Here is a 26,140-nt window from a genome sequence, read left to right on the forward strand (position 1 = left end):
CACATTCTGCACATGTATCCCAGAACTTAAAGTAAAATAAAAATTAAAAATAATAATAATTTGTGAACAGTCTCTGCTGCTTGTAGCAATATCTCATTTGGTGAGATATTTTGACTCACTGACAATTTTTTTGCTTTTCTATTTGAGACAGGTAGTGCTCTGTGATCCAGGCTGGAGTGCTGGGGTGCAATCTTGTCTCACTGCAGCCTCTGCCTCCCGGGCTCAAGCAATCTTCTCACCTCAGCCTCCGAAGTAGCTGGTACTACAGGCCCGCATTACTGCACCCAGCTAATTTTGTATTTTTAGTAGAGATGGGGTTTCACCATGCTGGCTGGGCTGGTCTCTAACTCCTCACCTCAAGTGATGTGCCCACCTCCACCTCCACTTCCCAAGGTACTGGGATTACACGTGGGAGCCACTGCGCCCAGCCATGTCAATGATACTTAACGCCCTTTTCACCTAAAGAATGACATCTCCCCAGTGTGTACATGTAGTATTTTCTGCACCACCAGATTTCTGTTCCTCACACCACCCACCTTGCCCCTCTAGAAGCAGGGAAGCCATGGGTCCCAGAGCCTGGCTAGAGAAGAGCCATGTCAGCTTCTAGCATGGCCCCTGGAGACATGGAAAGCAGCTATTCAGCAGTGGGATCCTCAGAGGCCTTCCTTCTGTCATGCAGAGAAGAGCATCTCAGTGACACACTGACCCCTACCCAGCCCAGGGGTAGGTTCTCATCCAGGTCTAATGGTCATGCACAGAAGCAAACGCCTCCAAGCCAAGGCTTGCTCAGCTCATGTTGAGGTCAACTAACATTTTGTTTTGGGATCTGCTACACACACGATGTTTTAATAAAAACAAGGTTGACTGCCTTCAAGATGTAACCCTGCACCTCACATAACCAATGAATTCCAGAACATGCCAGGGAAGACGCAAACAAATCTGGAGCACCGGAGGGCGGCGCAGCTGTCCCTAACATTCCTAGATGATGGTTTTCTGATCTCTGAAATCCAGCCCAGCTTAAAAACGAGCAGCTGTGGCCGGGCGCGGTGGCTCAAGCCTGTAATCCCAGCACTTTGGGAGGCCGAGACGGGTGGATCACGAGGTCAGGAGATCGAGACCATCCTGGCTAACACCGAGAAACCCCGTCTCTACTAAAAAATACAAAAAAAAAAAAAAACTAGCCGGGCGAGGTGGCGGGCGCCTGTAGTCCCAGCTACTCGGGAGGCTGAGGCAGGAGAATGGCGTAAACCCGGGAGGCGGAGCTTGCAGTGAGCTGAGATCCGGCCACTGCACTCCAGCCTGGGCGATAGAGCGAGACTCCGTCTCAAAAAATAAATAAATAAATAAATAAATAAATAAATAAATAAATAAACAAAAAAACGAGCAGCTGCTATCAGCCACAAGTGCTTTCTATCATAATGGCAGCGTCCGGATCCGGAGCACTCAGCAGTGAGTCAAGGAAGTTCTGGCTGCCACCAGCTATCTAGGAACTTAAGAAATCACTCTCTGGGACTGTTTCTTCTTCCATTAATTAAGGATCCTCTGACGCTCCCTTGGAAGTTTTCCATGACCCCTGCCCAGCACAGCTCCTCTGCTTTCTTCACAAGGCTTGGTTCCAATGTAGAATAAGTGTCAGTGAGCCCACAACTCCACCTCCTCGGAGGTCCCAGTACGCTGTCCTGTGACCTCCAGGTGCTGTCTGGCTGCTCTGTCTGGGGGTGTCTCCCTCCTATGACACTGCCTGGCACTTTTAGACACCCAAGCATTTGCTGAATGAGATGAACATCGTCCTCTATCGATCACTAAGGACAGACTTTCTGTTTGCATTGGCCCCACTGGTCCTGGGAATGTGGCAAGGGCTCACCAACAGATGAATACATAAACATACATGCTCTCAGGGGTCCCACCATCCAGGGAACTCGTTTGAACACCTGATTACTTTCTACCTTGCATTATGCTCCAGTTGCCTCTGTAAACTCTAAGCTTACCTAATTCTACCAACACATATGTGTACCATGTGGAAGAAATCCATGTATGTTCTGAGAGTTGTGTGCATGTGTCCTGAGGGCTGGCATACTATGAACACTATTTATCAGGGGTTGGGTTGGTATCATATTGTGTATCCCTGCAGTACTGTCTATACTGCTAGGCAGGAGGCACATTTTTACTAAGTGTGTATACTGACATAAAATTGCAACATATGTTTAATAGGAAAAGGGCAATTTTTGCCTCAAGAGGTACTATTAATACCATCTTTGTTACTTACTGTTCTACACAATGACCATAACATAAATAGTTCTTGATCTCTCTAAGAATGAATAGAAGTTAGCAATAAATTCATTAGAAATAAGCTTCTTTCACTCATAGGAAATTGCTATTCTTAGTAAGAACTAAAAAAAATATTATTGTCAATTCTTTCTTTCTAGTAGAGTAAGGATTCTATATGCTTTACATATGACACCTAAACATTTACAATGCAAAAGTACATCTACTCCTAGTATCCTTACCACAGCCGCTTTGTTTGAATTTTTTTGGGGGGAAAGATTGAAGTTCAGAGGGCTTATGATTCATTAAAGTTGTTAACCGATTCAAACACTCAACTATCAACCTGTTCTTTCAGAGAATGTGCCTTTCACCCACCTTGGGACCATTCTTCCAGCACGTATGTGTACTATGTGGAAGAAATCCACGTGTGTCCTGAGACCGGTGTGGATGTATGCTGAGAGCTGGCATACTACACACATGGTTTAAGCAGAACTTTGATCTACAGTCAAAGGTTCTTATGTGTGTGACCTTTAGAAACAAATGCTCTTTTTTTCACAAGGCGATGATCAGAACTAGCCTCTGAGTATAGAGCCAGTGCAGAGAAAATTCCACAACTGTTGATTCACTAATTTACTCTAATGAAAAAGCTGTAGGCAGTCTCAAGTCTGAGTAAGTGTGAATGTTAGAAAGGTCCCTCTAGACTTACAATGCACTTTTCAATGTTCTGTCTGGAAAAGGAATATAAATAGAGTATTCAACATGCTTCTGTCAGGCCACCTTTAAGATCAAACATTTTTGATATTTCAAAATAAAGCTTTTAGAATTAAAATGATTCCAATGATTCTGAAAAAGTGGTATTCTTCTTCCAGCCAAGGTGGAGTGAGGTGAATTGATATTACCCTTCCATTTGAAACAACCAAAGGTACTCAAAATAAAGACCATGAAAAAATGATTTCCAAGACACAGGCTAGCAGTGGAGGACAGTGATGCTAGAAGGAAATACAGAGTAAAGCTCTGTGACACTGGCTTACACTAGGGCTTCTCAGATACAGCCCTGAAAGCGTGACCCATACAGAAAACAATCATCAACAGGACTTAGTTAAAATTACAAACTCCTGCTCTTCAAAAGACATTGCTAAGAGAATGAAAAGATCAGCCGCACTGGGAGAAAATACTTACAGTCAGATATCTGGATTTGCATCTAGAAAATATAAAGACTCTCAAAACCCAGCAATCAGAAAACAAATTATCCAGTTATGAAAAATAAGCCAAAGAGTTGAACAGACACTTCACCAAAGAAGACATAAAGATAAATGAGCACATGAAAAGATGTTCACCATCATCAATCTTCAGGGAAACCAAGTTCAAACCACAGTAAGATACCACTGTGCAGCTATTAGAATGGCTGAAAGTAAACCGACTAACCACACCAAGAGTCGGCAACGGTGTGGAGCAATGTGAACCTCACATGCTTCTCTTGGAAATAGTAAATTGTTCAACCATTTTGGAAAACCGTTTGGCAGTTTCTTAAAATATGAAAATATACCTGCCACATTACCCAGGTATTCCACTACAAGGCATTCATCCAAGAAAGGAGAAAGTATATGTCCATACAAAGACCTGTACATAAAGGCTCAGTATGGCTTTATTTGTAGTAGTCTCCAAGCTGGTAGCAACCCAAACAACCATCAATAGGTGACTGCACAAATTAATTGGGGGAAAATCCATACAATGGGAAACTAGCAATAAAAAAAAAAACAAAAAACACACGACAAATTATTTAGATATTAAATGGAATGAGTGAATCTCAACATAACTATGCTAAGTGAAGGAAGCCAGACCAAAAAAGTCTACATACTGCATTGTTACATTTATATGTAACACTAGAAAATGCAAACTAATCTCTATTAACAGAAGCAATATAGAAAGTAATTGAGGAGAAGAAGGGTAGGTGGAAAGATTAAAGGAAGGCTGGAGAAAACTTTTGGGGTGATAGATACATTCACTATCTTGATTGTGGTGATAATTTCACAGGTGTGTATAGAAGTCAAAACTTATAAAACTGTGAACTTTAAATTTGTTCAGTTTATTTTGCATCAGTTCTACCTCAATTAAGAAACCCCGAAGGACACTAATTTACTTTGGGAAACTTTGCATAAAACAGCATTTATGATACAGCCATTCAAAAAACTATTCATTGAGTTCCTATCTATGCCAAGCACTGTGCTGGTGGAAAAAAAAAAAAAGAGAGAGAGAGAAAAAAAAACCTAGCAAATGAGGTTTTGACCCATGGACCACTAGGTGAGGCCTCAGTGTTTCCATCGTGCTATGCTGCTTAAGGAAAGTCAATTCTGAAGGGCTTTTGAAAAACCAAGTTTAACTTCTGTTGTCAGCCTCATTACATGGAAATTGTTTCCGAATGTTTCATCTATAATCACACGAATTTTGATATTGCACTTGTGCCTAACTGTACAAATAAGAGAATTTAAGAAAGAACCACAAAACCCCCATTCTATTCTCTACTCAGAGGGCCTTTCAACGAAATTAACAGACGAAAGTAAATCTGCTATGTGTTCTCATGTAGATGATCTGTGGTTTCAGCATCAAATGAGTGGGAAGACTTTGCTCCAGTTTCCTGCATTTCCTTTTGTGTGAGTCAAGAAGAGCATAATTTGCTGTGTTACCCAAAGCCTTGCTTGCCATCATCTCTTATTTCTAAGATTTTCCACTAAGTCACACTCTTTAAGCCACTGACAATTAGCAAAACTATTTATTACTGAGTTCGCCTTGTGGGAATTTGACTTTTGTCATATGAAAAGTTCAGAGAAAGCAGAGGTAAATGATATGCACAGGGTCTCAGTGTAAAACACTGGAAAGTGGCATTCTTTTATCAATCAACCTTATGCCATTAGTTGCCACAGAGGGATAACATTCTGCTGTCATAATGGAATTTCTAAAAGATGGACCATTATTTCCATAATAACACCATTATAATACTGGTCATCAAGCCTGTCAACATTTTCCTTAATAGAAAAATATTTTTAAAAGAGTTTACTACTCAGATCTTACAGGCTGAACTTAGGCAATAAATTCTCCAAAAGAAAGTATGGAAACTTCACAAATATGAAGAACTAAATTAGCATGACTGCGTACAACATTCTATGAGCCAGAACTGGAGAAGCTGCTTGCAAAATGAAACAAGAAGCATATTTTAAATGACATACAAAGCAAGTTATCCAAATCAAAATTTTGTAGAAACTGCTAAAACCACCTCGGCTATATCTATAATTGATTAAATTAGAAACAAGTTTAGAATCTCCTTTCTGTATTGACACAAGAAAGGTGACTCCTATGAAGAATAATGAACATAAGATTCAAAAGTTGGCAAAGATTGAGATGATCCAAGCTGGCCCTGAACCACTAATAATGTTTTTGAAAGATTGGGTTATTAGATTAACAGTTGTAGAAGATGGACACTATTTATGCAATGTTAAAGCAAACATTTTTATTAACCAAACATTTCCTAAATTGCGAGCAAAAATGTGAAACTCAATCTGACACCTGTGGCAAATCTGAGGGCCTTCCCTGGTCCAGGGAATACTCTCTGCTGTCAATGAGGTTTGTTCCAAAGGTTATTTGAAAAAAAAAATTTTTTTTTTAAACTTAATCAGTTTTTAACTCTTGCTGCTTTCCAACAGATGATTTACCCTGATTCTTCCCAAAGCCCTGTGTATGGCAGATGCCACCTGACAGCAATAACTCAAGCATACCCTGAGAATGACCCTATGGTTTAAGAAGAATATGTGTTCAGAGTTCTAAGCTAAGGAATCTGGGAGTGGCCAACCTGGAGATTCACTCCTAATCTATAGAGGACATCTGAATCCCTGGCCCATTCTTTGGAATGTAGGTTGTCCAGGGGATCGAGGCCCTTTGTCATGGGTTAAATGGAGGTTGCTAGGCGGAAATGCTATATAACCTGAATGCTTTTTATAAATGGGAGTGGTTTTCTTGCACTACTCTTAGCCCATCCTTTACGTAAGTACCCAATAAACCCTATGTTTCATTCCTTGGCTCTGGGTCTCTTCTTCAGCCCCTTGGACATGGTGACATCCTTAATGGAGTCAACAGGGGTCTAGCATGACACCCTGAAAACTCTCAGTCTCTCTTTCCTTTGGTCAGCAGCATGTATGTGGTTGCTGATCCTTCACTTAGGAACCAAGGAGGGGCTCTACTCACGTCATGCATAGAGTCCAGCAGCTTGGTCAGTTGGTAGAACCTCTGCCAGCTCTGCCCAGAATTGTTGGGACACTTAGTTACCATCTTCCTTAGTTCTTTGATGTAATTTGTCCTCATTTCTTCAAATGCAGCCTGGCTTTTGAGGCCATCCTTTGGAACTGTGTTAAGGAAAACAGACATGTAAATTTCAAGGATGGAAAACAACTTTAGCTTCTTAGCAGGTAAGGCCATATACTGATTTTGAGGTTAGACACTAAATCTCAACTGCATTTATGAATAAATATGGCAGTTGTCTACTGGCAAATACTTGTACACATACATACACAAAGAACAACAACTATTTATCAGATATGTCTTATACACTTCGCACAGACTAGTTCACTTAACCCTGACAACAATATTAGGACATAACTATTATATCATTCTCATTTTACAGATGAGGAAACTGAACACTGTAGGCTGAATCACTTGCCCATGGACACAATAAAAAAAGGCAGAGAAGGGGTGGTATCAACTTAGGTCTGTCTGTTTCCAAAGCCTTTCTCTTAACCACAATGCCACATTGCCTTGTGGCTGGTCATCCAAGTGTTTATGAATCCTAACTTGCCAATACCTCAGAGATAGGAAAATATATTTTGATTTTCCAGGATAACTGAAGAGCCACAGACAATCTAGGCTGGGGCTAGAATTAGAAATCAACATCTTCATTCTCAAGTTCAAATATTAAAGACATTCGGGGGAACTGGCCATCTACGAAGTGGAGGATGCTGCTTACAAAGAAGCACTTTCTATCCACCTTGCACCAGGATCGCATGACCACTAAGGCAGGTGACCTCCCAGTACAACCTCATCTAAAGCGTCTGTACATTAAAATATATTTTCTTATCTCTGAGGTATTGGCAAGTTAGGATTCATGTATACTGGTTTATGTGTGTGAGGAGGGAACACCAACAGTGGCTCTGCCCGCAAGGCAAAATTTAAAACTTTCAAAGAGAATGAACCATGTTCATCTGTATCTTTGATAAGGTAGAAAGCTAAGGATAATATTTTCTTCTTTCCTTTTATGTGGTGGCCAGCTTTTGTATGTTTTTTTAAAAATTCACTTAAAAAAAGAATACTTTGAAATTCAGGACTTGTAAGCTTATCAAGTGCTTCTGTGACCCACTGAGAAGCAGGTCCCAGGACATTTGTGAAAGTACTTTATTAAGAAATGAAGTCCAGGTGTAGGACAGAATTTAAGCATTTTTTTTTCCCACTATAGCCAATAGTTATGTTTATGCCTTAACACTGAATAAGAAAATCACTTAGAATTTTATTTTTAGGAGATAAAGACCTAACAAAAATTCATCTTGGGATATTAACATTCTGATTTTGAAACTGCTCTTACTTTCACTTCTTAATTACCAATTATATTTTCAAATTTCCCATAACTGGTATAAATAATTATTTACTTTGGTCATCAGCACTTTGAGATGGTTCTGAGTATTGTGTGCAACCCTGGAAGCCAAGCATACTGCTGTTTCCAAATAAACTCTGTTATCCTATAAAAAGATGGATTATCTTGCAAATTAACTTCTACTATTATGTTAATAATCTTCTTGAGTTTAATTGTTGAAAGTTTGATTTGTCATTTATTTAAGTCTATTTTTGTGAGGGGAAAAGTAAATCCCTAATAGTAACTGCACAAATTCCTGAGGCTGCCACAATATTATGGTTTAAAATATTTGACATTCACATTAAATGTTAAATGCTATCCATTATATAACAAATAGTATTTTTTCTCCTTAAAATAAAACTTTATTTTAAAAGTAAAAAAACATAAAGAACAGTAATGACCAGAATGTTAATAGTAAAATCATAAATCCAATTTCTACCAAAATTTTAATGTTAAAACTTTCTAAAAGACAGGAAAAGTTTGCAAATATCTTACACTTCCCACCCACAGATTAGCATATAAGTTATAAAACTGTACAAAGTAAATGTTTAGTTTTTCATTATAGATACTTATATGGACATCACCCCATACATGAAAAGTTGACTAGTGGTAGAATAAATGTTTCACTATTATATTTCAATACCATTTGGTACATCTAAGATTAATCAAATTTACATTTCTGATAGTTGTAGATCAAAAATTCTAAAAATTATAACAACTTGTCAAACAGTATTACTTATATATTATTGCTGTAACTGAAATATAGCGTACCAGTTTCCCAGCCAGATTTTTTAGAAGTTGAAACAAACCCACAAATAAAGAGAACTTAAGCAAAACCTCAAATTTTGGAGTTCTGCCCAGAGTTTCTGAATTTACTTATTAAATGCAGCAGAGCTGCTGGAAATCATCCAAAATCTGGAGAAGAGCAAAGAGGCAACTGGGGTGGAAGTCTGTCTGCTTTCCTCAAGAACATGAGAGCCTCTGATGTCCGTCCCGAAAAACTTTGATACACTGGACATCAGGTGTGCATCTGACATTCCTGAGATGAAAAATTTTCATGTGTTCTATCACAGATTAGCCAAACAAGCTTACTAAAGCCTGCAGTTTTTATGGTTCATAAAATGCTTTACCTATGTTTTCCTACCTTTTCATTTTGCTTTTTCTGCATTGAAAAAAATCAGAATTCAAACTACTGAGCTACTTGGGGGCTAATAAATTAATTCAAGTAGCTTCAAAATGATATCAGAATCTATTATGGGCTGAGTGAATATGTAAAAAGATGTAAAAGGATAAGACATCAATTTAGATTGAGTAGTCAACATTCATAAAGAATTAGTATCACAAGCACTTTAAAAAATGTTTCATTTATATTCTATCATCCATTTGTCATAATTTTAAACATTTTTCTAACCAGTAATGGTTAATGACCTAGCTTGGAAGAAGAGTAAAATCATTTTCAGTGAATTTAAAGATTATAGTTCCAAAGTTATACTCCAGAAAGAATAAATCAGGAACAACAGAAACCTTGGTGAAGAGTGGAGCAGGAGGAGGACCCTGCAGGTGAGGGGTTGTAAACACAAGAGCAGCGGGAGATGGGGCTGGGTGTAATTACTGAGGAATGGTGGGGCCTGTGGCAAACTGGAGAGAACACGCCCTGCCCTGGGCAATTGAATTCAATGAAAATAAAACAAAAGGCCAAAAGCAACCCCAAAAACCTGTGCTGGCCAAATAAAACACAGCTGTGAACTGCTGGCCCCACCTCCCTACCAGGACTGCCGGTTTGCCCCCTCTGCTACGGACGGAGTCTGTGATTCTGCCTTTTGGACACTCCGCCCTCACTGCTGCCATTGTGTGCCACCTGCCATCCGCCTGCCTTTCAGCCTCTTGGTGCCTGCTCTTAGGGTAGCAGGAACAACACTAGAGGTAAAGTCCCAAGCCATCGGTTTTATCCAGCTCATAGAGGATATTCAACACATCACACTTAAGTGCCTCCATTTTGTCAACTTTAGAAAAGGCCTATCAATCTCCCAAGGTGATTTTAGGCATTAAATTAGATAATATATGGAAAAACACTTTGCAAATTGCAAGGTGCCAAACATAGGTGAAGCAAGATGATTACACATGTCACCACTGCCTCCCCTCTTCCTGCTTTGATCGCTACCTGATTCCAGCTTACTTTCCGCAGGCCCAGGCCCTCTCTGCTGGAAACAGCAGCTCTTCATATGCATTCAATCCTGAGTACCTTGGCTAGTCTTGGCCCTTTTCTCCAAGTGACTTTACTGATCACTGCCCCTTCTCCCACACCTCTGTTTCAGGGACCCATGGCAAGGGCTAGGCACAGACTGGATACTCCAAGTTGTCACTCTCTCCTCCTCTGAAGTCCATGCCACTCGCCGTGGCATCCTTTCAGGCTCTTAACATCTGGAACATTTCTCAGTTTCCTCAGTGGCCATCGCATAAGGCTCAGAGTTTTCCTCTCCACACTGTCTCCTGTCATCCTTCTGGGTCTTGCCCTCATCTGATGGGAGCTTCCTCAAATTCTTTCCCCTCTGTTGGAAAATTCCTGTGCTGCTGTCGGAGTTACAACTGCCGCACATCCTTGTCAAAGCTAATCCTGTCCTTTCTTGTCTCCTTTGGCACTTTATGCCATCAACTTCTCTCCTCCCATACTTGGTTCCAGAAGCCCAAAAAAGCTTCTCATCAATCAGCAAGTCCCTGGCATGCTAGCATCTGCCCGATGCCTAACGGTCAACTCCAGTGGCCTTCTATCAGGGTTATCAACTTTCTCTGTGGAGGCCATGCTGTTTGTTACACCCCTTTTGGAAACTCTCACTTCCTGGCTTCCAATACCATATACTCTCCCAGTTTCTGTACCTCTCTGACAGTTCTGTCTCTGTCCTGCAGCCTCTGCTACCCTCCTGTAACACAGCTCCACTGGCTCTCTCTGGATGATGGTAACCCCACTCATCGTTGGAATTACACTACAATTTTCTATAAGGATAATTTCAAATTTATATCTCCATGCTCAAACCTGTCTTCATAGCCCCAGTCCCCAGTTCTCCCCATCGTTTGGCTGTTTCTGTCAGGACACAGAGTTGGTATCAAAAAATTAACCTATCCAAACCAGAACTCATTTTACACTTCACACAATCTACTCCAAGTCCTAATGTTAACATATTCCTATTAATGGCATCACTACTGTGGCTAGTCATTTCTCTGTGCTCAAAATCTGTGTCACTCTGACCCACAGCACTTTTATTTCCCTTCCTAGGCAGCTGCCAAGGCCAACTCAACAATGTTTCTGGACTCCACTTCCTCCTGTCCATCATACTACCAGTCATGGTAATGCTCCCCATTACTTCCACAGGCTCCCAGCAGGTCTCTGTGCTTCCAATTGGGCTAAGTTCTCTGTCTCTGCCTCTCTCCCATCCTGTCTCTCTCCTCTTGAATCTATTCCACCAGAGAGACCCTTATCAAGCCATATAATACGGCTTTGATCCTGTCATCCCACTGCTCAAAAGCCTTCAGCATTGCCCTCTTCTGCCCACCTAATGACGTTCAGATTTCTTCAATGGACATTGAATATTTTGGTCTAATCAACACCCCAATCTTATTCCCCAATCTTATTCCCCATGACTCCTCCACCCAATATAACTTGATGCACCTTTAAAAAATAAATGAATACATAAATAAAATAAAGAATTGGAAGGCAAAACAACCCCTCCCCGCTAAGTGTTACTGCCTATATAGACTTCCCCACAGGTCCACACTCATTCCTACTGATGTTCACGGCAATGCCATCTCACACCTTCTATCCAACCTACGGCCCTTGCAAAACCCTCCAAGATCCAGCTGTATCACGTGTCCCTCCCCAGATCCCCAGAACTGAATGTGCTCTTCCCTTCTTTGAACCACCATTACATTCCTTACCTCTATCATAGTAAATAATTACTTTCCAATGTATTAAAGATATCTTTGGCCAGGCGTGGTGGCTCACGCCTATAATCTCAGCACTTTGGGACACTGAGGCTAGTGGATCACCAGAGGTCAGGAGTTTGAGACCACGCTGGCCAACATGTCGAAAGCCCATCTCTACTAAAAATACAAAAATTAGCCGGGCATGGTGGCACATGCCTGTAATCCCAGCTACTTGGGAGGCCAAGACAGGAGAATTGCTTGAACCTGGGAGGTGGAGGCTGCAGTGAGCCAAGATCATACCACTGCACTCTGGCCTGGGCAACAGAGCAAGACTCCATCTCAAAAAAAAAAAAAAAAAAAAACCTTAAACTTTTCTTTGAGTATAAACTCCATGAGGATAAAGACTGTGCTTCATTAACCCTTGTGTTTCCTGAATTGCCCAATCCTACTGTACACATAAAGACACTTTATAAACATTGAGTGGCTGGATGGATGAAGGAATGTTGGGATATGCTCTTTCATATGACCAAAGCTTCATAGTTTGCAAGTAACTTAGTTCATCAAAGGTCAAAGGCTTCCTCCAATTTCTTCAATGTTTCTGTTTGCTTTGTTTTTGTTTTTGGTACCAACTACCTGAATACAATAAATATAGGCTACAACCCTATGGGGAAGATGATCTGGTAATACAGAAACAGTGCCAGGATGGGCATCAATTTACTTGTGCTTAGTAGCAGCAAAACTTTCATGATGGTGTATTCTTCAAAAGTGAGCTGCAGCCGAACGAACTGAAGGCTGATTTGGTGCATCCCCTGGCATAGTTCATACATGGCAGACTGATGCATCTTCTCTCTGCAAAGGAAAAGAAGAAAATGTCTGAGAATGCAAGATTCATTATCAAACCCAGACTGGCAGCCTGAGGCAGCTTAATAAGAGATCTGACTCAGAATTCTCCTTTTGGCTTCAGCATGGAGCAGATGTGTATTTTAAAGACAAGTTAGACGCTTTTCATAGTGATTGGTAAATTGCTTCTAGACCAATACTGCGGGGCCGTTTACTTGTACCCTGTGAGAATGTGTCAGGAGCACTGAAACCAACCCTTTCAAAGTATGCCATGATTTCATTTTATGTCAAGAGTAATACTGACTGATTAGGATTTTAGTGTGTTATAGTGAGACCATCCACAAAGCAGAGAAGCTGCTGTGATCTGGGGCAAAGCCCACAGACTCTTGTTCCTTTTCAGCCACAGATATTCAGCACTTATAGGAAAGGACTGGGCTAGATGCTATGAACACAGGACGGGGATGACCAATCTTATTTCTCCATGGGCCTTCCTTACAGAGGTCATGGAACATGTTATTAACTATTTACATCAACATATTTTTTTTTTTTTTTTTTTTTGAGACAGAGTCTTGCTCTGCCACCCAGGCGGGAGTGCAGTGGCTGGATCTCAGCTCACTGCAAGCTCCGCCTCCTGGGTTTACGCCATTCTCCTGCCTCAGCCTTCCGAGTAGCTGGGACTACAGGCACCCGCCTCGTCGCCCGGCTAGTTTTTTTTTGTATTTTTAAGTAGAGACAGGGTTTCACCGTATTAGCCAGGATGGTCTCGATCTCCTGACGTCATCAACATATTTTAAAAGGGAAATTAAAAAATACTTTAAAAGGTGAGAACACCAAATAGAATCTCTCTGATAAAGAGAAAAAATGACAAGGGAGTTTGGCACAACATATACAAATACTTCCACACACACAGCCAAACAATACCCTCACACCACTGTCTAAATGCTTCCATAAAAATCCATGTTATCTAAAAACAGAAGTCATTATTTTCTCTTTGATTAAGAAGTAAGCAAGGCATCACTATTTTTTTTTTTAGATGTTTTCCCTCAAAGTAATAAACCTTTTGTAAGGCCCTGGGTAACTACTGGTTCATGGCGACCAGACCATAAAAAGTGAAAGAGACGCTATTGGTGAAAAATGGGAAAGGACTTGACAAAGGCCAAAGAAACAGAAAACGAGGTCTGAATGGTGGATCTGTTAAAGGGTGACTGAAAGCAGGCAGCGTCTGCTGGAAAGCAATGTGGGGATCTCTCTTCCAGGATGGATTCTGGGGCTCCCCTCAATTGGCAGAAATCTCTTGCATCTCAACTCTGAATGCCAATTATAAGGAACCCATAATGAAACACAGCACATGTTCTCTGCATTATTATATATCTTTCTTCTCCCCTAATAAGCTAGAAGCCATTTTAAATTAAGGAAATATTTTAAACACACACATATGCTAACAGCAGGAGCTTCCGAATCTACCATCCAGAATTAATAGTGTAAACAAATGCTACTATTTTTGCCATATGTGCATCAGATTTTTAAAAATTAAACATGGCAGAGTTAAGGCTCACTCTGCCTTCTTCCCCGATCCTGTCCATCTCTTCCTCTTTCAAGAAGGGAACCACCCAGTCTGGGTGATTATCATTTCCTCTCAGATGTGTGTATTTCACTACACATGTGTGTATCTACAAAAACAGCATACAGTACTTTGTTTTATGTAAATTTGGAATTAGATATGCACATCTTTCTGCAACTTATTTTTATTCAACAATAACTTTGAGATGTATCTATTTTGATACAGGTAACTAAGTTAATTCATTTTAACTGCTTTGAGCTTCATTTGTTTGAATGTATTGCATTTTACTTATCCATTGCACTACTGATGGACACTTGGGTTGTTTGCTCTTTATTACTATCACAAATGATGCCCAAGGAATATCCTTGTCATTTCTATAGGATACAGAATGAAAACAGAACTTCTGAGTCATAGATTTGCGCATGTCTCTTGCTTTCATTCCAACCAGCAGAGCATGAGCATGCCCTTACTCCACATCCCCACCAATGCTTGCCATTATCCAATTTCATTTTTTTTCCATTTGATGGGAGGTTGGATGGATAGCACATGGTTACTTTTATTTCCATTTCCATTATCACCAGTAGATTCAGCATTTACTCATCATTTGGGTATCTTCTGTGGTGATTTGACTCTTCATATCTTTACCACATTTACCCATTTTTTTCCTTCTCGCACTGAGTAACACCATTTTTATTCCTAATAATTTTGTGCCTTAAAAATGTTGTCTGATCTTCACATTGTTTTTCTCACTCTCTGCCTCTTTTTCTTGGTCTGTTTAGAAATTGTCAGGTGTGCTGTCCACCTTTCTTTTGATCCCTTAGTTTCAAACTTCCCATGTAATTATATTTCACATATATCTTCTAAACATAAAAGGCTGGATTCAGGAATCTGAGAGTCTCTGTATTTTAATAACTCAGTTTAATCTGATTTTATTTATCATGATTACTGACAAGTTTGGATGTTCTCTACCATTTTAACTTACTTTCCTTCCTCTTTCCCTTCTTTCTCTTTCTCTTCCTTTCATTGGATTGATCTAGATTTTTAGCCTCCTGTTGTGGGAAGTCAGGGATCCCGAATGGAGGGACCAGCTGGAGCCGCAGCAGAGGAACATAAATTGTGAAGATTTCATTTTAATATGGACATTTATCAGTTCCCAAATAATACTTTTATAATGTCTTATGCCTGTCTTTAATCTCTTAATTCTGTTATCTTCGTAAGCTTAGGATGTATGTCACCTCAGGACCACTGTGATAATTATGTTAACTGTACAAATTGATTGCAAAACATGTGTGTTTGAACAATATGAAATCAGTGCACCTTGAAAAAGAACAGAATAACAGTGATTTTTACGGAACAAGGGAAGACAACCATAAGGTCTGACTGCCTGCGGGGTCAGGCAAAAAGAGCCACATTTTTCTTCTTGCAGAGAGCCTATAAACAGACGTGCAAGTAGGGAAGATACCGCTAAATTCTTTTCCTAGCAAGGAATATTAATACCCTGGGAAAGGAATGTGTTCCTGGGGTAGGTCTATAAACGGCCGCTCTGGGAATGTATGTCTTATGCAGTTGAGATAATGACTGAGATACGCCCTGGTTACCTGCAGTACCCTCAGGCTTACTAGGGTGGGGAAAAACTCCACCCTGGTAAATTTGTGGTCAGATGGGTTCTCTGCTCTCGAACCCTGTTTTCTGTTGTTTAAAATATTTATCTGGCTGGGCGCAGTGACCCAAGCCTGTAATCCCAGCACTTTGGGAGCCCGAGATGGGCGGATCACGAGGTCAGGAGATTGAGACCCTCCTGGCTAAAATGGTGAAACCCCGTCTCTACTAAAAAATACAAAAAACTAGCTGGGCAAGGTGGCGGGTGCCTGTAGTCCCAGTTACTCGGGAGGCTGAGGCAGGAGAATGGGGTAAACCCGGGAGGTGGAGCTTGCAGTGAGCTGAGATCTGGCCACTGCACTCCAGCCTGGGCGACAGAGTGAGACTCTGTCTCAAAAAAAAAAAAAAAAAAAAAAAAAAAAATTATCAAGACAATACATGCACCACTGAACACAGACCCTTATCAGTAGTTCTGCTTTTGCCCTTTGCCTTGTGATCTTTGTTGGACCCTTATCAGTGGTTCTGCTTTTGCCCTTTGTCCTGTTCCCTCAGAAGCATGTGATCTTTGTTACACCCTTATTAGTAGTTCTGCTTTTTGCCCTTTGAAGCATGTGATCTTTGTACCTACTCCCTGTTCTTACACCCCCTCCCCCTTTGAAACCCTTAATAAAACTTGCTGGTTTTGAGGCTCAGGTGGGCATCATGGTCCTACTGATATGTGATGTCACCCCCGGTGGCCCAGCTGTAAAATTCCTCTCTTTATACTGTCTCTCTTTATTTCTCAGCTAGCCGACACTTATGGAAAATAGAAAGAACCTACGTTGAAATATTAGGGATGGGTTCCCCCAACAGCCCCCCTCCGCTATGGTTCTACAGGATTTAGAAGCTATACATGCTGTTTTTACACCTTAAGTCATCACTGTTAAATCTAGTTTCTCTCATACACACACACTCCAGGTCTGCTTAGATTTCCCCAGTGTTTCTTCGAACACCCTCACTTCTTGCACTTTACTCCTGAGTTCAATTTCTTACTTATTGAAGAATGTATTTTAGTAATTCTTTCAGCAGTGATTAGTTGATAAATGTTCAGGGGTTGGGTGCAGTGGTTCATGCTTGTAATCCTAGCACTTTGGGAGGCTGAGGTAGGCATATTACCTGAGGTCAGGTGTTCAAGACTAGCCTGGCCAACATGGTGAAACCCCATCTCTACAAAAATACAAAAATTAGCTGGGCATGATGGCAGGTGCCTGTAATCCTAGCTAGTCAGGAGGGTGAGGTGGAAGAATCACTTGAACTGGGAGGCAGAGGTGATAGTGAGCCAAAGTCGGCCATTGCACCCTAGCCTGGGTGACAGAGCGAGACTCCGTTCCAAAACAAAACAAAACAAAAGTTCATGTCTCATGTCTTTAGCCTCAATTTGTCTGAAAATGTCTTTATTTTACCTTCATTCCTGGATGATAGTTTAAAAAGCTATGGATTTCTAGCTCGACAGGTGATTTACCTCAGTACTTTGCAGATAGTATTCAACTACACCTGGGCCTTAATTGTTGCTTTTGGGAAATTTCCTGTTAGTCTAATTGTCGTTCTCCTGAAGGTGGCCTGCAGTTTTCTCTTTGGTAGCTTTAAAAATTTTTCTCTATTTATATGATGTCTGCAGTTTCATGATGATGTACCGAGGTGCAGACCGATTTTTATTTCTCCTGTTCAGGACTCAGTGTCCTTATTCAACTTGCATATGTAAGTATTCCTTCAGTTCTAAAATGTTTTTAGTCATTGTCCCTTCAAACATCACCCCATCCTGTTCCTGTTATTTTTTGTTTTTAAACTCCAGTTAGCAGTATGTTGGACCTTCTCCTCATGTCTTCCACATTAGCCTCTCTTTCATATTTTCTTGCTTTTTATCTCTCTGTACTGCATTCCTAGGTGATTTTTTCAGATCTATTTTCCATATAATCTACTGTTTAATACAGTGTTTTAATTTTAGTGGCAGTATTTTTCATGTTGAGAAGCTGAGAAATGCTCTATTCAATTCTCTCTCAAACATTTCTGTTCTTTTCCATAGGTATTTCTCCTTTACATATCTAGATATTTAAACATGTTTATTTTATAGTTTCTTTCAGATGTTTTATTCATATTTGGGGGGTGCTAATATGCATATCTAACAAGTATTATTTTGGCATGTATTGTCTTCTAGGTGAATCCCATGGGTTCTGGCTTGTGGATGGGACTCTACAGAGTTTTAGCATTTGCGGCTGTCATGGGTATAAGCATTTTACTTGTTCTGGAGCAGTTTTTATGCTAATTTCTCAGCTTAAACACTTTTTGCAAGACTCACGTAATTTAAATTTAGACTCCACACTTTATGTGGTGCAGGTTTCTGTTTCTTATTTCTTTCAGCTTCCTTGCCATGCTGGCTGGTTGGTTTAGTTTTATTGTCCTTGTTAGTAGACAGCAAAATCTTTGCCAAGCCCTAGATTTATGCAGGGGGCTCTATTTCAGGCGCTGGCCTTGTTGGAGTCTGGCTTCCTGTCACCTTTCCCTGTTTGTGTTCTAATACCCATCCTCAAGCACATATCTGCATTCAGTAGTCAGTGGACCATCTGTGGCATTAGTTTTGCTTTAAAGCACCCTATGAATTTCCTAGTTTTGCACCTTTTAAAAACATTTCTTTTGAGCTTGGCTATATATTTAAGACTTTTTTTTTAATGCAGAATTTCTATGTGTTTAGAGCCAAAAAAATTTAAAAAAATTAAAAGCTCAGTTTAGTTCCATCATTTTGATTGGTAACTGCAAACTTCTTAAAGAAAGGATCCATGTCTAACTTTTGTAAGTGTCAAAAAGAATATGATAAACAAGTGCTATGTGTCAGTCTTTGCTAAGTATTTCTCATGAATGAATGACAGAAGGAAAGGAAAAGAGAACAGAGAACAGTTAAAGGCTATGAAAACATACAGATTTGCATATGATGATGATGATGAAGGAAAAGTAATACTAGCAATTTATATACGATTATCAAGTGGCCACAAAATCAGATATTGCATTTATGAAGTTCTACAAAATTTTTGAGAGAGAGAGACTGATTTAGATTGTGACGCGGGTAAAGCAAATTGGAAAATCAGGATGTCTGTGGAGCATAACACAACATGCATTTCATACTGTGCGGTTTGAAACGTGTGCTTATATGCATTTGATTCCTTAACGGGGCATCCCTAGCTTTGCCCCAGCAGGTCCTAGAGGGGCACAGCTCATCAGCTTTTCAGCATGCTGGCTTTGTGATCTGGTAATCATGTAGCATCTGAGATCTCAGGCTTATCACGTATAAAATTGGAATACTAATAATAATTCCAATCTTGCAGGGATGTATGAACTAATTATATGGAAGCTCTTAAATTATACTTCACACATGTTAGCTTTATTTGGAAATCATGGAGAGAATACAATGCTTCTTAAGAGACCAATGATCATTTGGTTGAAACAAACCAAGGAGTCAAGGTCTTAAAATGAGTTTTCAGGAATACAATATTATGTTATTATTTTAAACTTATTTCTATATAGAAGATGGCAAATCTAGGGAAAAACCAGAGATAATATAGATTTTCAGAAGGCAGAAATAACTTGCCTAGAGTAGAACATGAGGACGAAACACCTCCATGTCAGAGCATTTCTGTTATCAGATGTGTTAACAAAACATCCACACACAGATTAAAGGTTAAAGAGAGACTTCAGATTCCACTTGAAAACAGATTAGAACACTAATGTGTGACAACACACCTAAAGAAAGCATTTTTTGCCACTTCAGTATGAACAGCATCTCTTTTTAACTCTTTGTGAGGTATTAACTAAATAACCTCTACAGTCGCCATAGCTATCATTTATGGATTACCTGTCACATACCAGAGCTAAATTTCTTCTTGCTAAATCTCACAATGCCCTGTGAGGAATTATTCTCATGTTCATGATAAGGAATTTTAGGTACGTGTGAAGCCAGGATCCAAACCCAGGTTTTTTACTTCAAAACTCATGTACTTTCCTTTCTCTGTGTGCCAGCCTGAGTAATCATTTTTGGCTCTTTTTTCCCTCTATTCAGTACCTGCAATGTTTTGTTATTACAGTCACTCATTTGTTTATTCTTTGCTACCCATTATGTGGTAACATTTTGGGTTATCAAATTCCATTGCTGTTTCCACTGCATGAAATCGAATTCTCTAAATACGGAGCACTCAATATAGCTTGAAATTTCAAGAAAATAGGCCATCTTGAAAATGCATTTTATATCACATCATTTTTGCACAATTTTTTTTGTGCGATTGTGCATTTTTTTGCACAATTAAATTAAATGTATAGAAAAGTACATCCAAAGAAGTTGAAACAAGGACAATCTTTTGGCATAATATTGGTATTAATTTTGCAGTATCACGTCACAGAATATACTCTTTGCTTCATGCTTTTATTCATGTCATAATTTTACCTCATTTTGAATAGAATGTAAAAATATACTGACTACTTTGGGAAAGAGGAGCAAACTCGTATAATGTTTCTGTAAAACAAAAGTAAATGCATGACCAAAAGTCACCCTTGAACAGTGAACTAATACAAATGTGGTAACAGATTACTGCCATAGAAAACAGTCATATAATGAACATCAGACCTGAGTAACTGACGGCTGCTAGTCTCTACTTAAGAACCGTGAGTACTAATATACTTGCACATGTCAGTCATTTCTAAATATCTTCTTATTTGTAGCAACAGAATAAAAACTTTACTTTTGGATAAACACAGCCGCCAAAGTGGTTCTAGAGACGCACTCTAGAGGTTGGGTTAAAATCTATGACAATAGTTCTAAAATATTTTTTAAAAAATACTTCAATAGTTTTGTAAACTTGAAATTTTCTCAAATGAAGAAGCCAATTTTATTTGTAGCTATAACTTCATCTGGTCTTAGAACATCTATTGTACTAAACTAAAATAATATGATCATTTGGAAATAGTTTTAAAATATTAAGTTAAAATTATCTAACTTCTCCAAATCTGATTCACTTGGGACTAAAGTGAATAATGGGAGTTAGACAGTATTTTTTTCTTGCTTTGGAGAGAATTTGGGGTTAGAAATGGGGTTTAATTCACGTAAGAATAGTGGCAATTAGAAAAGGTCCATTAAAATCAGAGTGTGGGTAGGGCTTTCAAAATTTAAATGACTTGGGTGCTGGCTGCCTGCTTTTAACTGAGCACCTAAACAATCTGAACAACTCTTTTATCTACAGGACCCACCCATGCTATCTTACCATCATTATGTCAACCATGTCGCCCTATTTCACATTATAAGACGAGTCCATTGAACCTATCAGCCAATGGCTGTCAGAAGGAACACTCTTGTTTTTTAGGTACTGGCTTACCATTAGGGTATCTGGAAGTCCTTCTGGAAGTAGTTGATTTGAGAAATTATTTCTCCAAATTAAATGTAATCGTAGCATCATAGTCATGTTGTACTTTGACAGAAGTAGATATCTGATAAGCCCAAACTACAAAGCATTCCAGGCTATGAACGTCTGCAGAACTCGGGAGCTCTAAGTATGAGTTTAAACACCTTCATGGACACTTCATGTGGTGGCCATCCACCACAGTGAGAAGACAAGCGAGGCTCTTCCACTTCCAGTGTCTAAATCTGTAGGATGGTTTAAACTTCCCATCCATTCCAGGTTCTCATTCCAGGTTCTCATCAGCAACCTCTATTCTGAGGTTGCCTTGATCTTGTCAAGGGCTCAGTTGAGTTCACCTTTGAGTTGGCTAGTTTCAGGGGCATGCTTACCACGCAACTCCTTAATGGTCTTCCAAGGTGTTACCCCTGAAATTTGGCTAGACCACTAGGAAGTCACACAGGCAGGCCTGTAAAGCAGTGCATTTTGCAAACATTATTTAACATTATGCCTCCATTGAACTTTGCCAAGAAATAGCCCTTTGCAGAAAAACTCTGCATCTTTGCAAGATGGATTCTGAAGATGACTTCCATGTTTTGTTACTGATCATTCTTATTAAGACTCACGTGATACATGGGCCTTGAACTGGAGGCCCAGAAAAAGCTTCTTTCTTAATGCTAACTTCTACTTAATGAATCTGCCGGAAGTGAAAGCAGGCCATTGAGGGGTTATTTGTTGTTCACAGCAGCACTATTCACAATAGGCAAAAGATAGAAGCAACCCAAGTGTTCACTGACAGATAAATGGATACACATGAGGACCATGTATACAATGGGATATTGAGTCTCAAAAAAGGAAATTCTGACATATGCTACACCATGGATGAACCTTCCTACTATGCTCAATGAAATACGTCTGTCAGAGAAAGACAAATACTGCATGATTTCACTTATATGAGCTATCTAAAGTAGTCATACTCATAGAAACAGTGAGTAAAACGGTGGTTACCAGGGGCTGGGGGGAAGTGGGAAAGCAGAATTAGTTTAGTGAGTACAGTTTTAGTTTTGCGAGATGAAAAAGTTATGGAGACTGGTTGCACGTCAATATAATACCACTACTGAACTGTAAACATAAAAAGGGTTAGAAGGCAAATTTTGTTATATGTATTTTTTAATCACAACTAAAATGTTTTGAAAATTAGAAAAACAAGAATCTCTACAACCCATAATCCATTTATGATGGAGTCTCACTGTGTCACCCAGGCTAGAGTGCAGTGGCACGATCTCGGCTCACTGCAACCTTCACTTCCCTGGTTCAAGCGATTCTCCCACCTCAGCCTCCCAAGTAGCTGGGATTACAGACAGGCCTGTGCCACCGTGCCTGGCTAATTTTTGTACTTTTAGTAGAGATGGGGTTTCCCCATGTTGGCCAGGCTGGTCTCAAACTCCTGACCTCAGGTGATCTGCCTCCCACTTAGTCTCCCAAAGTGCTGAGATTACAGGTGTGAGCCACCGCACCCAGGCTATACTTTATTTGAGATTGATTAAGAAACTAATATTTGTGTTTAATAATGCAACTTCTGTTCGCATTCAGGTGATTCATTCTTTCGTCTTTTATAATATACAAAATATCTGTCTTACTCTCTGTTTTAGGTACTTGCTTTTTGCCTTTTCGTGTCTTGAATGGTTTTTAGTTTTACTGTATCTGTGCTTTTACTGCAAGCTACACTAAATGCTTTTGGAAAGCATGCGGGGTAAGAATTCTTTAATAAACTACGAACGATTTCAAAAAGTCACTCAGAAATAGTTCCTCAAAGACCTTTTTGATATAGTTTTGGTACTCTAAAGGGGAAAGAAAATAGAACTACCTTTATCACTCCTTTCTGTTTCCACAAACTCACATTTAATAAATGTAATCCTTTCACATCAGCTGATTTTATAAATGCCAAAGCACAAGAGGTTCCCAACTCTTCCACCTATGGGAACCTATGAAAAGTACAATGACATTTTTAAACGTAAGATCCTTTAGTAATATGGCACTGAACTGTACCTTGTCAACTAAACACCTTTTAGGTGTGTAAGACATCACTTTATTTAAGAAGGAACTACAAAAAGCAGCCTTTGAAATATTTCACATTAGCCCCTGGATTAAGCTCTACATAGCTCTGGTCATTCTGAAGGTCTGTGTACTCTTCTGGATAGTGGGGTACATATCTTTCTATGACTGATTTTTGTATGGTGCATTGGTCAACAATTATGTGAGTGATAAAAAAATATCTGGCAACAAACAGGAACAGGTAAATCAACATATTTCATAGACTTTCAGCTGTTCTTTTCTTTGTAGATATAAACAAAACAAAGGTTGTTTTGTTGTGTTCAATCAGGGTTGAAGTCTCTGGAATCTCAAGAGGAGGCCTCTCAATAAACATGTTTGTTAACATACTATTCATTACTTCAGTAAACTGCCTCTAGGAATGTGTGTGCGTGCCTCTAGAAGTAGGCAGCAATAGTGTCAATCTTGCAACAGAGAAATAAATAACTTGACTGGTGTGGTGCACACACGTAATCACAGCCAACCTGAAAGAACAGACCTTACATCTGATACCGCAAACTGCATCCTGTCTGAATAAATCTAACATCTTGTTACATGGTCAGTATAACAGATGGTCCATGTCTCGGGCTTATTATATTCCTAAAAAAACAGCATGCAGAAAAACAGATTTTTTCTTCCAAACCTCAATTAGAATAAAAATGACCCCAATTTGAACATTCAAATTATTCCAGTTTACTGTTTTTAATTTTTTTATAGTCTTATTAATTTTTCCTTAACGGACAAGATATATCTGTGAAGGACCATTTTACTAGCTGCAGTTCTGACACCTGTTCATTTTTATAGTACTTGCAGAGTTTATTTGTAACCAGGGTAGAACTCAGTCATGAGGTGCAGAAATCACCCGAGAATGCCATTGTGGTCTGCATCTCTAACACGTTACTGGACTAACGTGTTAGACAGACTAATGTCCCATTGGTGTCCACAACATTCATCCATTCTCTCTTAATTTTGCATGATCAATTCTAGTAATAGTTAAAAGCTAATTCAGTATTTTATCACCTTAGTTGATGTTCCAGAAGAGATATGCTTTCATACAACTCTCCTTGGACTTCAACATCACAATATCCACTGACTTTAATGCATGTTACACAGATCAGAATAACACGTGATAACCTAAAAATGTAGAATGGGCCTTGTTATATGGCAACTGTAATTTACCTCTGGTGGTACCAAAAGTGTGGAAAAAAAAATTTTTAAACCATACATCCTATGTATAGTATTTTTAAAAATATTCCTTTATACAGTAGATTTTAAAATAACTTATATAGTCAGCAGTTTCTTCAGGGTACAAGGATATATGTCTTTAGTGCAGGAAAGAAAACGTGTAGCCATAATCCACTGTAAAATTCAGATTTCAGAGAAAGTTAAAATTGGGGGTATCTGTGATAAATCACATTACAAAAATGTTTTGCTTGACCAAAGGTTTAATCTTAGTATTCTCTGAACTGTGAATTTCCCCAGGAAGGCCAGTACCAATACAATTCACTTAAAAAAGTGATTTCTAAGCAACTTTTCAGGACTGCTTATTGTATCATGCGAGGCACATCTGTCTCTGAGATATGTATCTAGACACCACACACTAAAGTAAGAAAGACAAAGAGCAAACTGTAGGAGATTAAAAAGGAACATAGTTTACTGGATATTATCTATAAAGATACTAGGGGCCTTGGTACAGGGAAATCCATGAATACGCCTAGCACTGAATTCTTACTAGAAGAGCCTACTACCAGAGGCCATTCTAGTATCATTGGATGTTTTAAGATTTAGTAAACTAAATTTTTAAATTCTAGGTTTTGCTGAGACAGTTTATATATGGCTTTGATAGAAGAACAAGCTGTAAGTGTCAACTAGACTATGATTTGCTTATTCCAAGAAATTTTTTGGAAAGGCAGTCAAACCTCACTGAAAACAGCATTCTAGGATTTGAATCCAGGCTGTCTGTTCCCAGATTCTGGTCTCTTAACTGCTGTATTATGGTTAAAACACCCAAGAGCAAGCTTGGAGACTCATGATCACTTAATAAATGCTATGTTAAGACTTATTGCCAGAGTTGCTACATCCACGGAAAGAAAACAGAAGAACAACATTCTCCATGCCAGGCGCAGTGGCTCATGCCTGTAATCCCAGCACTTCGGGAGGCTGAGGCAGACAGATCACTGGAGTCCAGGGGTTCAAGATCCACCTGGGCAACATAGTAGGATCCCGTCTCTACTAATAATGTAAAAATTAGTAGGATGTGGGTCCTTATAGTCCCAGCTACTTGGGAGGCTGAGATGAGAGGATCACCTGAGCCCAGGAAGCTGAGGACATGGTGAACCACAATAGGGCCACTGGACTTCAGCCTAGATGACAGGAGTGAGAACCTGTCTCAAAAAAAAAAAAAAAAAAATTCTCTAGTGAAGTATTTTTTTCACTATCAAGCCTCATATTTGTAGCTAGGCTGTAGATTTTAATACCAAATTTCTGAAAATTTAATGGTATGCAGATCTCAGATGATTATACAGAAGACAGAAAACCTTTGGTGAGTTATTATTGCTTCATACAGGGACATTTTGGGTATAAACATAAAGACACTGCTTACTTTCAATAAACGACTACTGTTTCCTCACTTATAAAACGGGGATGTAAAAAGGTAGGATTCCTTTACTTGATAACTTTGTTCACATTCTTGAAATTCAATAGTTAAATGCTAATTTAGAAACGTTACCAGACTATTGTTTGGGTAAAGGGTGACAGGAGATTACTTTTTCCTACTACAAT

General features: G+C 39.4%; 1 protein-coding gene across 2 annotated transcripts in view; it reads right to left on the minus strand.

Moving 5' to 3' along the window:
* NR3C2 (nuclear receptor subfamily 3 group C member 2) overlaps positions 1-26,140 on the minus strand; it is a 363,388-nt gene that overhangs the window by 30,096 nt on the left and 307,152 nt on the right. For both annotated transcript variants that reach the window (XM_030920434.1, XM_010368448.2), the window contains exons 7-8: positions 12,573-12,703; positions 6,502-6,659 (exon numbers count right to left, since the gene is read on the minus strand). In XM_030920434.1, the coding sequence (XP_030776294.1) occupies positions 6,502-6,659; positions 12,573-12,703 (289 nt within the window). The remainder of the gene's footprint in view (positions 1-6,501; positions 6,660-12,572; positions 12,704-26,140) is intronic.

The sequence above is a fragment of the Rhinopithecus roxellana genome, chromosome 2, assembly GCF_007565055.1.
Source record: "Rhinopithecus roxellana isolate Shanxi Qingling chromosome 2, ASM756505v1, whole genome shotgun sequence".
Classification (NCBI taxonomy): domain Eukaryota; kingdom Metazoa; phylum Chordata; class Mammalia; order Primates; family Cercopithecidae; genus Rhinopithecus; species Rhinopithecus roxellana.